This window comes from Sinocyclocheilus anshuiensis, unplaced genomic scaffold (assembly GCF_001515605.1).
Source record: "Sinocyclocheilus anshuiensis isolate Anshui unplaced genomic scaffold, SAMN03320099.WGS_v1.1 scaffold1257, whole genome shotgun sequence".
Lineage (NCBI taxonomy): Eukaryota > Metazoa > Chordata > Actinopteri > Cypriniformes > Cyprinidae > Sinocyclocheilus > Sinocyclocheilus anshuiensis.
The window spans coordinates 76,647-93,534 of NW_015548249.1; the positions used below are offsets into that span (position 1 = coordinate 76,647).

The 16,888-nt window shown below is 36.0% G+C and overlaps 2 protein-coding genes across 3 annotated transcripts in view; both read left to right on the top strand.

Moving 5' to 3' along the window:
• The window catches only part of LOC107655297 (NAD-dependent protein deacetylase sirtuin-2), a 9,816-nt gene extending 2,650 nt beyond the window's left edge, over positions 1–7,166 (top strand). For both annotated transcript variants that reach the window (XM_016442751.1, XM_016442750.1), the window contains 11 exons: positions 536–642; positions 724–780; positions 1,116–1,184; positions 1,304–1,433; positions 1,531–1,590; positions 4,249–4,304; positions 4,395–4,471; positions 4,726–4,777; positions 4,874–4,941; positions 5,474–5,540; positions 6,045–7,166. In XM_016442751.1, coding sequence (XP_016298237.1) covers positions 536–642; positions 724–780; positions 1,116–1,184; positions 1,304–1,433; positions 1,531–1,590; positions 4,249–4,304; positions 4,395–4,471; positions 4,726–4,777; positions 4,874–4,941; positions 5,474–5,540; positions 6,045–6,179 — 878 coding nt within the window. In that variant the 3' untranslated portion in view covers positions 6,180–7,166. The remainder of the gene's footprint in view (positions 1–535; positions 643–723; positions 781–1,115; positions 1,185–1,303; positions 1,434–1,530; positions 1,591–4,248; positions 4,305–4,394; positions 4,472–4,725; positions 4,778–4,873; positions 4,942–5,473; positions 5,541–6,044) is intronic.
• Positions 7,167–9,485: 2,319 nt separating this feature from the next.
• Positions 9,486–16,888, top strand: part of LOC107655292 (ras and Rab interactor 3-like) — a 24,642-nt gene continuing 17,239 nt past the window's right edge. Inside the window, exons 1-5 of the mRNA XM_016442744.1 lie at positions 9,486–9,552; positions 14,217–14,325; positions 14,989–15,061; positions 15,673–15,761; positions 15,868–15,968. Coding sequence (XP_016298230.1) covers positions 15,909–15,968 — 60 coding nt within the window. The 5' untranslated portion in view covers positions 9,486–9,552; positions 14,217–14,325; positions 14,989–15,061; positions 15,673–15,761; positions 15,868–15,908. The remainder of the gene's footprint in view (positions 9,553–14,216; positions 14,326–14,988; positions 15,062–15,672; positions 15,762–15,867; positions 15,969–16,888) is intronic.

A 16,888-nucleotide genomic window follows, 5' to 3' on the forward strand; every position in this document is an offset into this window, starting at 1 on the left:
TAACATTTCCGTCACACGCTTGAGGAATTCGGCCAATCACAATGCACTGGATAGCTGGCCAATCACAGCACACCTTGCTTTTCAGACCGATGAGCTTTGTAACAATCTACGCGTTTCAGAAAGGCGGGGCATAGAAGAGAAACAATAATGTACAGTATGTGGAAAATAATGTGTTTTTTGAACCTTAAACCGCATAAACACTTTTCATTACACCAAATACACAAAATAATGTTCTTTTTAGCAGCATCATATGACCCCTTTAAATTAAGCACATTATTTTTAAATAGATCATATCTTATTTTTCCTTTTATATTTAAAGACCTCTTTATAGGTCCTATTATATGGTCCTGGCTCTTATTATTATATAGCACTTCTCGTGTTTGTTATGATAAATCGCAGTTTTCCTCAACTGTAAGTCACTTTGGATAAAAGCATCTGCCAAATGAATAAATGTAAATATTATTATGGCTTTAATTTGTAATTATTGATTCATATGTTACACTATTAATCAACCTGTAGTCTCTTCCTCATTTAGCTGCTGGAATCCCAGATTTCCGCTCTCCTGGCACTGGTCTATATGCCAATTTGCAGAAGTACAATCTGCCTTACCCAGAGGCCATCTTTCAGATCGACTATTTCAAGGTCTGATTGTCATTCTGAAGAAAAGCTACAATCTCATTTTTTGTCATCTAAGAAGACAAATTTGTCATTCTCTTTTTCCAGAAACATCCAGAGCCCTTTTTTGCTCTTGCCCGAGAACTCTACCCAGGACAGTTTAAGGTAATTTATGAATCTCTTCTGACATACATGGGTCACCAATGAAATTCTATTAGAAATGAAAATCAAACCTGAGCAAGAATATTGCAACATCAGAAATCAACAGCTAATATGTCATTCATTTGCCAGTATAGAATATGCATAGCTAACAAAAGAATTATGTGAAATGCATATTTACAGAAATGCTGGCAAACCCTCCACCGTGTTGTGCCACATTCCATTATTATTTATTTCACATGCTCTTCTTTGTCTTGTCATGAGTTTGATAAGGCACCACATACAAATAATTACACATGTAATACTGTGTTTTTCTGTTACATGCTCTTTGGTTTCTTCAGCCCACAGTCTGTCACTATTTTATGAGGATGCTGAAGGACAAAGGTCTACTGACTCGATGTTACTCTCAGGTAAGAGAGTGTTTTTATGTGTAATTTTATGCTGTTATTGAAAAACAATAATTATTGTATATGTATTTTATAATATATAATTATTTCATATAATACAATTACTATTGTTATTTTTTAAGAATATCGATACTTTAGAGAGAGTTGCAGGTCTGGAAGGAGAGGACCTGATTGAAGCTCATGGTACATTTCACACCTCTCACTGTGTGAGCTTCCTGTGTCGTAAGGAGTACTCCATGGACTGGATGAAAAGTACAGTATTGAACGATGAAATTTCTCTGTGCTTTCTGTTTTAAATGAGATGTGGGAATATAGTGAACTATTCACATTTCGTGTTTTTGACTCACAGATCAAATTTTCTCTGAAGATATTCCTAAGTGTGATTCCTGTGGGAGCCTGGTAAAACCTGGTAAGAGAAATTATTTCTAAGAATAAGAATGGTATATCATTATGTTGGCCTGACAAAGCCAACATACTGTTATGCTATTTAAACGTCTTCTTATTATATTTTCTTCTGAGACTCAATTTTGCAAACCTATCTCCTCCTAGGGCTTTAAAGCCACAAGCCCCAAACTCGGCAGAGACCTGGGCCCTGATGGCTAGTTTGTTGCTATATCTTTTCAGACTGATCAGACTTACAGTTTTCCTATAATTAATTATTACAAAATCAAAAATGTCCCATAGACTTACATTGGCTGAGAAATATTGCTCCCTCTAGAGGAGCAATTCCACTCCACTAGAGGGAGGAGTCGGATAACTCCTCTCACTTAGTTTCACTTTAAAATCGGTTAAAAATACAAATACATAAATTTCATTCACACTGACATGCTAAACCAACCTATCTGATCATTGCCAGGTGAAGACAGGATATTATTTACTGTCTGATGGCCAGAGCAGTGTGAAAGATAAGAGATCTGTGACCTCACCGATCAGCGAGAGCAATCCGTACGTGCTCACAAAACTACAGCATTTGTACGTGTTTTAAAGCCTTTTAAATTAAAACACTCCAGCGATAGAACACAGTAATAGTAGAAGAACATATTAATAAACTAATTTGAGTTCATGTGAGCTGTTTTATATGTTTTATGCGCTTCGTGATCGCGGCTGCTGTTCTCACAGCGCTGAATGTTGTCCACACGAGGGAGCCACAGGATAGCAAATCCTTTGAGAAAATAATTCAAGAAATTGACTTGTACTAATAAATTGCATATAAATTCATTTTATTTTCATTACGTTTAATAAAAGCCGATATAATAAGTGTGCAAAATATGTAATCTCCTCAATACTTATAGAATATTTATATAGCCAGCTCTGTCCAAGCTGTTGTCATAGCCTAATAGGCTTTTTTATTAGAATAGAAAATAGCAAGGCTCCATAGAAAAATATTATGAAAACTATAACTGTTGTACTGTGTCGTAAGGAGTACTCCATGGACTGGATGAAAAGTACAGTATTGAACGATGAAATTTCTCTGTGCTTTCTGTTTTAAATGAGATGTGGGAATATAGTGAACTATTCACATTTCGTGTTTTTGACTCACAGATCAAATTTTCTCTGAAGATATTCCTAAGTGTGATTCCTGTGGGAGCCTGGTAAAACCTGGTAAGAGAAATTATTTCTAAGAATAAGAATGGTATATCATTATGTTGGCCTGACAAAGCCAACATACTGTTATGCTATTTAAACGTCTTCTTATTATATTTTCTTCTGAGACTCAATTTTGCAAACCTATCTCCTCCTAGGGCTTTAAAGCCACAAGCCCCAAACTCGGCAGAGACCTGGGCCCTGATGGCTAGTTTGTTGCTATATCTTTTCAGACTGATCAGACTTACAGTTTTCCTATAATTAATTATTACAAAATCAAAAATGTCCCATAGACTTACATTGGCTGAGAAATATTGCTCCCTCTAGAGGAGCAATTCCACTCCACTAGAGGGAGGAGTCGGATAACTCCTCTCACTTAGTTTCACTTTAAAATCGGTTAAAAATACAAATACATAAATTTCATTCACACTGACATGCTAAACCAACCTATCTGATCATTGCCAGGTGAAGACAGGATATTATTTACTGTCTGATGGCCAGAGCAGTGTGAAAGATAAGAGATCTGTGACCTCACCGATCAGCGAGAGCAATCCGTACGTGCTCACAAAACTACAGCATTTGTACGTGTTTTAAAGCCTTTTAAATTAAAACACTCCAGCGATAGAACACAGTAATAGTAGAAGAACATATTAATAAACTAATTTGAGTTCATGTGAGCTGTTTTATATGTTTTATGCGCTTCGTGATCGCGGCTGCTGTTCTCACAGCGCTGAATGTTGTCCACACGAGGGAGCCACAGGATAGCAAATCCTTTGAGAAAATAATTCAAGAAATTGACTTGTACTAATAAATTGCATATAAATTCATTTTATTTTCATTACGTTTAATAAAAGCCGATATAATAAGTGTGCAAAATATGTAATCTCCTCAATACTTATAGAATATTTATATAGCCAGCTCTGTCCAAGCTGTTGTCATAGCCTAATAGGCTTTTTTATTAGAATAGAAAATAGCAAGGCTCCATAGAAAAATATTATGAAAACTATAACTGTTGTACTTTTTTCTTTTTTTTTTTTTTGCTGCGGGGCAGCTCAAGAACGCCGGACACACAAGTACTCTGGCTCTTTTGCCCCAAGGCTGCCCAGGCTGGCTTTGTCAAGCCAACATCAAAGTTCGTCTTTGAACTTTAGCCTCTAGTTGGAATTAAATTTTGAATTAGTAATTTGAATCATTTTTGGCTTCAAGGTTAGGATAAGGTTCAAAGTTGTATGATTTTCTTTCTTCCTTGAAACGCAAAAGATATATTGCAGAATCTCAAGAGTTGCTCTTTAGCATAAATATAAAATATACAATAAAAGAAGTCCATACAGGCTAGATAGCTCATATTCATTCATAGTCTTCTGAAACCATACATGCTGACAATCAGTCCAAAATTCATTCCATCATTAAATTGATTTCATTGGTGACTAGTCTATACTTCTATTATGATGATTTTAGCCTTTTGTGGATGTATTTTTTCTAGATATTGTGTTTTTTGGGGAGAATCTACCTGCCCGATTCTTCACTACCATGAAAATGGTGAGGATTCAGCTTATCTGTTAAGGTCAAACTTCCTTTTCAGTCGGTCCACGTTCTCAGTGGTACCATCATTCTATCATTCTACCACAGGACTTTCCTCGATGTGACCTTCTCATCATAATGGGCACATCCCTGCAGGTTCAACCATTTGCATCACTAGTCAATAGGTAAGATTCTCGCTCATGTCTTTACGTATCCTTTGGGCCCCACAAAATCTTAAGATTGTTTCACATTTTCTGTGCTGATTCTGGAGGAAATGCTGTGGAATTGATGTAGATAAGGTAAAATAAGGTAAAAGATTTTTGAAGGTAAAAGAGCTGAAACTATATTTAACACATATCGCAATGATTCTGCACAACATATGTAGGTCTGTGATTATGGAGTTTTTATATCTCTGACTCATTCATTGTCTCATCTGCAGAGTGTCAAACAGCTGTCCTAGACTGCTCATCAATATGGAGAAAACCGGACAGGTCTGTAGCTGAATAAATGTATAATTATTATAAACATTTTAATAAAACAAAGTCATTTTTACAGTTACATTTTTGCATTGTTTCTTTCTCAAACAGTCAGAATTTGGCATGGGGTTATTTGGTTTTGGAGGAGGAATGGATTTTGACTCAGACAAAGCCTACAGGTGAGGCCTCCAAGTATTGGATATACCAATATATGATTGGTATATCATGTTAAACAGTTTGGTTTCTTTAGGCCTATTCACAGGCATTATGAATTTCTGACCAAAAAAGAACACCAAAACTATTCAAACTCATCCTGACATGATACTGATTTTACAAAGGAATAATATATGGGTCATTCTCTCAAAATGGTGCCATTTGTGTCCCCATGACTTACTATTTACTGTATATAACAGGATGCTAAACTTAGTTAACACAGAATGAATTATTCAATAATTTATGATTAATTTTATCTGAAATATATAAAATATTGTGTGAAAGGCCCTCAAGTGTGAAAACGCCTATCATTAAAAGAGTTTTCAATTAATTTAATGCACCGTAAGTGAATAAAATGTTCAAAAAAACATACATTTGTATTCTTACAAATTAACATTAAGTCATTAAGTCTTCCAAACTTTAAAAATGGTGTGAATATGCGTACAGGTGTTAGTGGGGTCTGAGAAGATTGTATTGATTTTTATTAATTGTTCACAGAGATGTGGCTTACCTGAGCACCTGTGATGACGGTTGCATGGCTCTCGCCGAACTGCTGGGCTGGAAAGTAAATACAGGCATATTCACACACTGATCTGACATTTTATTTGGTAACACTTTATTTTAAGGTGTCCTTGTTACACGTTACATGTACTTACTATTATAATAACAATTAATTATGCATAGTTACATGCAAGTAATCCTAGGCCAATATTCCATTTTATTACACATAACTTAATTTCTGAACTTATTTTATTTTCTGTGTATGTATGGATTACTTGAGTTGTTACCGACATCCGGTGAAAATTTCAAGTCGGCAGCACCTTTAGAAATATATTTACTGGGAAAAATGGTGACGTGTTCAATACTTATTTTACCCGCTGTAATAAGTGCATGTAGTTACTCAGTATTCAAATATATAATTACACTGTAACAAGGACACATTAAAAATAAAGTGTAACCTTTTATTTAAATCAGTAATATATTTAATATATTACTAATATATTTATCAGTAATATATTTTGAACTTGAACCGTGTTTGTTGCATGAGATGTCACCCCTCTTGTTTCAGGCAGAGCTGGAAGAGATGGTGAAGCGTGAACATGCTTTAATTGACAGCAAAGATGCCAAAACGAAAGACAAGGAAGCCAATCAGAGCTCCAGAAGCACTGGGGCAGAGGCTGGAAAGAGTGACAAGACCGAATAACCAATCACAGCATGAGGAGGCTGTCTATGTAATTCACTCCACGTCTCGAAGCCAAGTCAGGCCTTCTCGAGTCTACTGTCGATCACATCTTTCTGTTTCTCTGAGCTACTGTGTCTCTCATCTGCCTGTAATAGCAATATAGATAAGTAAAGAAATAGTACAGAAACCTCTGTACAGAGCTCAGACAGGAACAGTGAGACAGACAGACAGCACACACTCTCGCAGGGACATGGTGTTATGCTTGGGCCTTGAGGCGGCTTTGATTAAAAAAAGTTTGTGAAGCACAACTATGAATAACAATGCTTTAAATGTAATGTTTTAAAGTTGATAAGTATTACACTTACACTTTATGCTTCATCATACGGGTCTCATTATATCCTGCTTAAAACAAAAGTCTCTGAAACCCAGATTCTCATTACTGTAATGCACCTGCAAGTTTTTCTTTTGAGTTCTTTTTGTAATTCTTATAATTGTGATTTTGAAGTTAAATTAAATGACAGAAAAGTACAAAAGGATGTACAACAAATGCTACCATGCTGTATATATACTTTATTCTTGCACTACAGTAATGAGAATTGCATTTTGTGCATTATGACAATGAGAATTTACAAGAGATTAACCATAATACTAATGATGGTTTACGATCTTTTGTCTGACCTTGTCAGTAAGATTCTTTTCTTTGTGCAATCATTTGAAGATTTTAGTATAATGTATTTTTAAAAGGGTTAACGAATGTTTCTTTTAATGAATTATTAACCATCTCTGCATTATGCTAACTATTATAATACGTTTTTGATGTTTATTCATTCTCTGTTGCTTATTTTTGGTTTGGAATGATATCTGCGCCTGTGGCTCAATTGTGTAAGAGAAAGTTGGCCTAACAGTGTTTTACAACATTACAAAGTATGATATCTGATTGAGCCCAATGCAACCTTATGTGAAGAAACTAGAATGAAAGATGAAACCTTCAAGAGTTTTTGTACCGTGTATGCATGTGGTGGGATTTTGTCAAAAGGCATTAAAATAGTTATTTAAAAAAAAAAAAGGATAGTTTGGTCCTGGATGCTGATTAGTCAACACAGCATTCCAGCCATGCAAAAATATATCTATAGTAAATAACAGCTATGACATAAAACAACTGTTCCCCTAGTGACTGTGTGTATGACTGCATAACACACACAGGCCAACCTCAATTTATATGCCAGGTCCTTCACTTTTTAGCATGAGTATGACACTATAATTTGCTTACCTGATGCTTTGAGCAGTACAGTAGTAATATGCACTTTGTTATTGCTTTATTAGTAACACTTACTTTATTTTGTAACTGCTGGTTGATTTGACTAAAATGAAACCGATTTGAACTGAGCTGCGTGATACTGTTACATATGAAAGTAACACTCGTTTAGCTATAATCTTTCTGCTGTATGTGACATCCTACTTCTATCACTGTCAAGTTTTCACTGTGAGGTTTACCACAACCATGAATATGGGTGGAGCTTATGGTGTGAGGCACACACAAAAAGCATCATCAATTACTGTCACTCTTAAGCTCAAACTGAACTTTAATGTGACTGAAATTGATGCCTTGAACATTTCATACATCACAGGAGCAAAAGTGAATCTCACGACGACGTGACGAAGTACACGACAGATTCGTAATGAGGAGTGTCAGTTACCCCACACGTGAACCTGCAGTGTGTGGAGGTGTTTGGAGCAGCTTTCAGAGATGCTCAGTCTTTTCTTCATGTAGGAGGACATTTTGAAGACAACACATGCGAGTTCAACTCTGACTTCTGTTTGCATTATTACAAGTGAGTTACTTGTTCTTGAGACATGGGCTAAAATAGCCTTTAGAAGTAACAAAAAATAAAAATTAAAGTTTACTGTATGTAGCCATAGCCTATCAAGGCATTATGATGTTCAGAGGTGTTTACTGTAGGTTTTACATTTGGGAACAATCTCCTGCTTCTTCCATTTTCTACAGAAATGTCAGAACTGTTAGAGGTAAAAACAAAAACAAAAAAACACTGCCATGAATAAAAAATACTATAAATATTTACATTAAACATGGAGTATAATAAACTGAGAAGATGGGCTGTCTCAAATGGTCAGTTCCTATTCATGACAACTGAACTCACAGTTCAAGGTGATGACAAAATAATTATATTTCGCATATGACACTCAAAAGATAATCCAATACAGAAACCTGAGACCAGAAATAAACTAAAGCTAACAGATAAAGGCCTACATGTGAAAAAAAAGTGTTTCATGTTCATTTGATGTTTTGTCCCAGAAAAGGTCATTTAAATTCAGACAACTTACTGTATATATCACAGTTATGATATAATTGTGGCTATGTTGAACTTAGATTAACACATATTTTAATTGATTTTAAGTATTAAGCTGTGTTATAATGAGGGCAATTTTAGTACTTTGACATTAATGTAATAATTGTCAGAATTCCGAAAATCAAATCAGCATTTCTAATTTTTAAAGTGGAGATGTTGCTATTTTAATACCAACAGAAAGTAAACTTCTGAGACAAATTATAAAAAAAGCAAAACTTTTTTTATTCACTAATATTTATGTATCATGAAGTATTAGCTTGAGTTTATACTGCATGCTAATTTAACCATTCATACATGATCCATCCACAGTATTATTATTCTAAAGTGATAAATAGCAATAATGAGTAACAATGTGTGCCCAAATGTTTGATAATTTGTTAAATGTTCAACAAGTTGTAAAGGATTTTGTTTTTTGTTTTTATCTAAATCTAATTTTAAAGCTGCTCATTACTCCTCCTTCATATTAAAAATAAAAATCGGACTTTAGATTTCACCACTGATAAAACACAGCTGTTAACAAAGAACTGTGACAAAGAAAGAGTGAACGAAAAATACAAATGAAAGGATGTGGGGTTGGAGATATTTCTTCATTTCCTTTGTTTCTCTATTTCTAAATTTCAACAGGGTTACAGCAACATAGCTAAAATGGAGGAGCTTATAACAGAACAGATTTCCTGAACAGGTCCATCGCTATTCTGTTGGACCAATGATGATGAAAGAATCAAAAGATGAATTCACAACCAGTGAGAACAGGTGAGAGAGAACAAGGATACATTCTTCAGTAAATGTAATCACCATTTTATTCCATGTGCATTTTTAAAATGATTTTCTTCAATAGCATGATTAAACACTTTTTTATCAATAGAGAAAATGCTGCTAGCACGGTACCCAACGGGGTCTCCAAAGATAAGACAAAACTCCTGAGTCTGCTGAAAGGTTTACGGTTGTGTCAGGATGCGTGGGCTCCCAAAAGTCCCTGGGACAGTCATGGAGCACACGCCGCTCTGTGGGGCAGACCTGCTGGGGTGGGTGCCTTCCTTTTTATCAGTGCTTACTAATTAATTAACTGTTTCAGCAGTATTCCCGAAAACCTTGATGTTGTCAGTAATCAAACAAAGTAGTTTTAGTTAAATATAACTTGAAATATAACTCATAATTCAATAATTTAACTTTTTTTTCAAATTCCATCAAATCTAGTCTTACTGAGGCTGGGGGATAGACATAGGTAGTTGTAGCGCATAACCCATGCCTACTGTGGATACAAAAATAGGACCCTAAGAATTATTGCATTTTAATTGATACTATTTTATAAAACTATATTGTGGGAAGTCACTGTTCCATTTGGAATTTCCCTGTTTAATATAAGCCATTTCTTTGTCTACGTGCATAGTGGAAGCATAGTTTTAGTGCACTATTAGGGAGAAGTTTATTCAGTGATTGATTTACGGTAGAGGTTGTCATAATTTCCTGTTTATAACTGTGCTGTAAAACTGTCACGCTACGGTGGAATGAAACGCACGAGGAAGACGAAATGCAAAGACTCTTCAATAAATCCACACAAGGGTAAATCCAGGACAGAGCAGGCAGGAAACACACGTAGGGACGTAGTAGACTGGATGAGGCAACACAGGACTGAACACAACTTAAAGACATTGGTAAATGAAGATAATTAACAAGACACACCTGAACCAAATGACAATCAGACATAGATGGAAAACTAGGTCTACTGAACACATGGGGAAGGAAACACAACAAAACAGGTCCTTGAGGTGTGACAAAAACAATTATCTTTTCATTTTAAAGCTAACTTAAATATAAAGCTAAAGCTTTGATAAACCTGTAATAATGATATAGGCTATTTTAAAGCTGTTGGGGTGGACTTTGAGGGAAACTGGACACATACAGTGCATTCAGAAAGTATTCAGACCCCCTTCACTTTTTTCAATTTTGTTATGTTGCAGCCTGATACTACAATTGTTTAAATTCTTTTTTTTTTTCTCATTAATCTACACTCCGTACCTCATAAAGACAAAGTGAACACAGAATTGTAGAAATGTCTGTAAATTTATTAAAACGAAAAAACTAAAATAAATACTTAAAAACTAAAAACTAAAATACTTATTTTCATAACTATTCAGACCCTTTGCAACAACACTTGAAATTTAGCTCGGGTGCCTCCCATTTCTCTTGATCATTGCTGAGATGTTTCTACACCTTGATTGGAGTCCACCTGTGGTAAATTAAATTGATTGGACATGATTTGGAAAGGCACACGCCTCTCTAAGGCCTCACAGCTGATAATGCATATCAGAGTGAAAACCAAGCCATAAGGTCAAAGGAACTGCCTGCAGAGCTCAAAGATAGGATTGTATCGAGGCACAGATCTGGGGAAGGCTTCAAAAAAATTCTGCTGCATTGAATGTTCTCAAGAGCAAAGTGGCTTCCACAATTCTCAAATAGAAGAAGTTTGGTACAGCCAGGACTCTTCCCAGAGCTGGTCACCCAGCCAAACTAAGCAATTTATAGAGAAGGGCCTTGTCTAGACTGGTGACCAAGAGCCTGATGGTCACTCTAGTTGAGCTCCATGATCATATATGCAGATGGAAGAAACCTACAGAAAGACAAACATCACTGTAACACTCCAGTGGTCTGGGCTCAATCCTCTCCTCAGTGAAGACGTATGGAAACACACTTGGAAATTGCAAAACCGCACCTAAAGGACCCTCAGACTCTGACAAACAAGATTATCTGGTCTGATGAACCTCAATTCTAAGCATCATGTTTGAAGGAACCAGCTCTGCTCATCACCTGCAGAGTACCATCCCATAAGTAAAGTGTGCTGGTAGCAGCCTCATGCTGTGGGGGTGTTTTTCAGTGGCAGGGACTGGGAGACTGGTCAGGGTTGAGGGAAAGCTGAATGTAGCAAAGTTCAGAGATATCCTCAATGAAAACCTGTTCCACAGTGCTCAGGACCTCAGACTGGGCCGAAGGTTCACCTTCCAACATGACAATGACCCTAAGCACACAGCCAAGGCAGCACAGGAGTGGCTTAGGGACAACTCTGTGAATGTCCTAGAGTGGCCCAGCCAGAGCCCTGACTTGAACCCTATCGAACATCTCTGGAGAGACCTGAAAATGGCTGTCCACCGACAGTTCCCATCCAACCTGACCGAGCTCGAGAGGATTTGCAAAGAAGAATGGCAGAAAATCCCCCAATCCAGGTGTGCAAAGCTTGTTGCGTCATACCCAAAAAGACTCGAGGCTGTAAATGCTGCCAAAAGTGCTTTAACTAAGTACTGAGTACTTATGTAAATGTGATATTTCAGTTTTTTCTTTTAATTTAAACAATTGTAGTATCAGGCTGCAACATAACAAAACTGAAAAAAGTGAAGGGGGTCTGAATACTTTGTGAATGTACTGCATGTCATTCGCCCTTGCGTGTAGTATCCGGTGTGCACAGGAGGTAAAACTGGTCTGAAAGCTGAAAGTTTGTTACAATGAACAAAAATGTCACTTACCTGCTCAGATGGCATGTTTTTAAATATCCATCTTTTCCTTTCTCTTGACATTTATCCCATTTGTTCATCAATGTCCATTAACATATTAGAGCCATTTGTACCTTTTAATGTGGAGGCTTCAGTGCCATATGTTTGCAGTTCTTTTAGCCGCTTCCAGTTATTTAAAAAAAAAAACATATGCTGCATATAATATTACAAACGGGTATTTCTTATCATTGTTTTAATTTATTATAGTTTTCATAAACAAACTGGTCTGTAGCGCAAATAGTTTTACCATTTACTGCACTTCTAGTTAATTACCTATAGCGGCTAATGAATCGGAAGTCTTGCACATTACATCACAGAAAGTAGCTTACTTTAGTGTTTCATATAAGAGGTCCTATATTTGTACACGGGTGCCTCAAACCACATTCTTCCGTGCAGAGAATCATTGCCAAGCCATGTTCTTTCGGAAGACGCATGCAGTTTTCTTATTTTATTTTTTTAATCACTAGAGGGACTGAATAATGTTATTGAAATTACTGAAGGAATTGTTTACCTGAAATAAACATTTTCTGAAAAATGTACTAACCCTCAGGCCATCCAAGATGTAGATAAAAACATATGTTACAGTTATACAGTCCATCAGTTACAATGTTGTGAAGTAAAAAGCTGCGTGTTCATAAGAAACCAATTGTCCTTAAAGGCGTTTTAACATTAAAACGTTGCTACTGACCAAAATACGACTCCATAATATGCTTCCTACAGTCCATCCCCTGTTGTCTTCTCACATCAAAATCTGCTGTACCAACAGTTTTTTGTGTGTAAATGGTGCTTGATCAGTGCATATTTCTCTCTTGATTCAGACGAGTTGACTTTTTCACTGTAGAAAGCAATATTACAAATAGAGGACCGGAAGCAATGGTCTGAAGTTAAAATATCTTGATGGATCTGTGTTTATTACGAACATGCAGCTTTTCCTGTCACGCAACATGAATTGATGGACTAGAGTCATGTTGATTACTTGGATTATTGTGATATCAACTCTCATTCTGACGGCACCTGTTCACTGCAGAGGATCAGTTGTTGAGCAAATTATGTAATGCTAAATTTCTCCAAATCGGTTCTGATCTTCAATGGCCTGAATAAATTTTCAGCAGATGTTTATTTTTGGTTGAACTTTTCCTTAATGGTTGGCAGTGTAGTGTAGTACAGGCTAACTAGCACCATTAACTGAAGTTTAGTTTTTGTTTTCTACAGAATAAAAACTACCGTTATGTTGCAGATATTTGCAGAAGTAGCGTTAGATAAGCTTGCATAAAGGATGACTGCAAGAGCTCTTAAGGAGAGGCAAAGTGGTGGTGTAAGATCAGATAAAGACCTATTCCAGAGTTTGTGGAAGTGATGATTTATGTTGGTGTTTTCTAACTTTATAGAATTTTACTTTGGTGTGTGTTTTTGCTGGTATAACGCTCATTTGTGTCTTTAAAAAGAATGATGAAAAAATACAAGATTACATAATATAAAATAAATAAACAAAAGATGATTCTTTTAAAATCTTGGCTTTGTTTTGAATAAAGTATCCAAGTATCTAATGTTTAACATTTTACAGAAGTGTTGACATATGTTGAAAGTCTATGTGTGTGTGTGTGTGTGTGTGTGTGTGTGTGTGTGACGTTTTTTTCCCCTCCACATTTCAAAACCATGAAATATGCTTTCATATTTACAGTCTATATAACTAGTGAGTGATGTCAATTATCAGAGGTCTCATTTCACTTCCTTTGTGGTCATTGTAAAGGAGCTAAATCCTCAAACAAAGTTCTTGAAACGTTATTTTTTATATTTTGAATTTGAATGAAAGGTAGCTGCTGTGTATATGTTAGAAGCATATCCATGATAGGTTTTAATCAGCTAAATAAATGCTAATAACTAAAGTAATTTTCACTGCCATCTATGTTTAGATTTTTTTGGCACCAAACTTTAGTGTGCACTGACTTCCTCTTGTAAGAGTGCTTACCCACAAAGTGAGCATTTCCTTGAATTCAGTGGTTGTTGTATTGCTTATTCAAATGAGTGCTCATCTAATTCGTTTATAGAAATATGACAGTGATACATTATTCTCCATGATATTTTGATCCTCAATGCTCGAAGCATAACAGCGAAATGACTGTTAAATAGCTGTTCATTTACAGAGTTTCCTGGTGGTCCAAGACTCTTCGTCTCAAGACCAGCTTCTGTGTGTGTCTGTGGGGGACAGAGGGGAGCCGGTCAAAGAATTCCCTATCTTAAGCACTGGAACAGGTACCAAAAAGCCTTTTCATCTTTGATTGCTGCTCAGATATGCTATACCCAAGTTTGCAATCACAAGTCAGAATTTAACATGACCTCAAGCATTTGTCATGATCAACATGTTCTCATGACGTTGTCAACTCCTCCATGATCAAATTATCTGAGCTATGCTGTCCACATTTTATAGCTGCATACTATTACTGTCCAGTTGTTGTTGTTGTTTTTTTGTCCTTTTTTAAGTTTATTTATTTAGATTTTTATGAGACATGTATAAGTTTCATGACATATGAAAGAGCAACCTCAGAGCATTTTTTTTTTTAGCAAGGAAATGAATGAGCTGCCAGGCATAGTCAGTCATAATGCAATTCTAAAGCATGCAAGTTTTCTACATTTCCTGTTACACGCTGACATGGGAAGGACAGTGTGGGAATAGTTTGTGCAATGTAGGCTACATGAGACGTTTGTGCAAAGTTCAGTAAACTCTTCTGCACAGTAGTTTGTTCTCTATTTGTGCATGCTGATAAAATTCACATCCTGAACCCTACAGTATTCCTATTTCCTCATTACATCTGTGTACTTTTGAAGTTCATGACTAGTCTGTCCAGTTTCTCTCTATTACTCATAGTGCTAGTCTGACTCAGTTAGTTCTCTTGTCTTTTTGTTTTTCTTTCATAGCTCTTCACTTGACGGCATCACACCTGGCTTTCCCTGATCTCTTTCAACTGCTGCACTTCTACACAGTGAGCAGGTGGGGCTGAGTTATTTTTATCTAGCAGCTATTGATAAGGAAGCACGTCTGTTTTGCTTGGTAACAGGATGTTATCACAGGAAACTCTGTGCACCCGTGTTGGATAGTAAATTATATTAAATCTTCTATGCACTGTAAAAAACAACAACTGGTAACTTGCAATGATTCCACCCATAAAAATGTGTTTTGTTGGTATAAATTCATGTATATAGGTTGGTTCAGTGATGTTAAATAGTATTTTTGACTTGAATAAAACCAGTAATTTTAGACGTTACAAATTTTTGGTTACCATGTCGGACAAACAATCTCAAATAATCAATAATCTGTTTGTTTTAAAATTGTAATTTGGCATAAGATTAAACTTTTAAGGGGCAGCCTGTAATTGTTACATTAAAGAAATATTTGAACCTTATTAAACCTGATTAAAAGTTTGTTTGTTGGTATAAAGGCTGTATTAAGGTTGGATCAGTGGTGTTAAATCATATTTATGTTTTTGCTTTATTAAAAATAGTTACTTTTGAAGTTACTTTGAACTTACGATATAAATAATGCTATAAATAATGTTTTTTTTTTGTATTATCTGACATCTGCTACACTTAATTTTCTTTCAGGGATGTTTTGCCTGTCTGTTTATTGGTTCCCGCATGGGTTTACACCCTTAACAGTCTATCAGATCATCTTGTTCCTCTGCTTGGTCCAAGTTAGTACTTGCCCTGTCATTTACTATCCTCTGTACTACACTATAAATGTGCTGTTATGCAAATCGGACTCTCTGGATTCCAGTGATTTGTGTGTTTGACCTTTAGAGACCTGGCTGTGCCCCTCTTCAGATCCGCTGATTAGCAGTATGACTCCAGAAACACAAGATATAGCAGAAACGCCAGAAACAATCATGTGCACTATACAGGTGATACAAACCCTCTGACTCAGTGGCCTTTACTTTACTTCTCTGATGTTTTCAGTTTTATAATATTTGTTCAGTATGGTATATGTAACAGCATCATTCAGAACTAATTGTGCTTAGTAATTCTAATTTTTAATTGAGGTATGTCATAAAGCAGACTACTGTACCTATAAAGATATTGGTTCTTGCCCATGTTTTGTTTTAAGTATTGAACTTGTTTTAGAGAAATTTACTAATCATTTGAGAAAAATAATTGGTATCACTTTATCTTAAAGTGTTCGTGTTTCATGTTACATCTACTTTCTATAGTAGAAACTATACCTTAAAAGGGTGGTTCACTGTTTTTTTTTTCTAGGCTTGATTGTGTTTATGGGGTGCAGTCTAACATGTGTTAATGCTTCGTTTTAAAAAAAACGCATTATTTTTCACATAATTTAGCTTTATTCCACACCACTCTGTCCCTTCTCTGAGAAACGGGCTGTTCATTTCCTGCTTTTATGAAGCCCCGCCCTCAGAAATGGGCGATGGGCTCTGATTGGTTAGCTAGCCCAGTGTGTTGTGATTGGCTAAACCGCCTCTAGTGTCTAAACCGCCTCTAAACGTCCCTGTTTGTTATTGTCTCATACTTTTAGATATGCTGTTATTTGTAAATGCTACTGCTTATGTTAGCTTTCAATATACGGTTGTATCCTGATTAAAGCTTTAATACATTACGGCAACCGCACGCGCGTCCATGTATAACGCTTCTCGTAGCTATAGTATGTGAAAATAAGTGTATTCACTGAGCTGATGATCTGAATGAGAGAGAGAGAGAGAGAGATGCAGAGCAGAGCGTGTGCAGAGCAGGGGATGTGAGGAACAGGATTAGGAACCGCTGCTTTAGAACATTGATTTTGAAACTTGTGAATCCATTAGAATCGTCA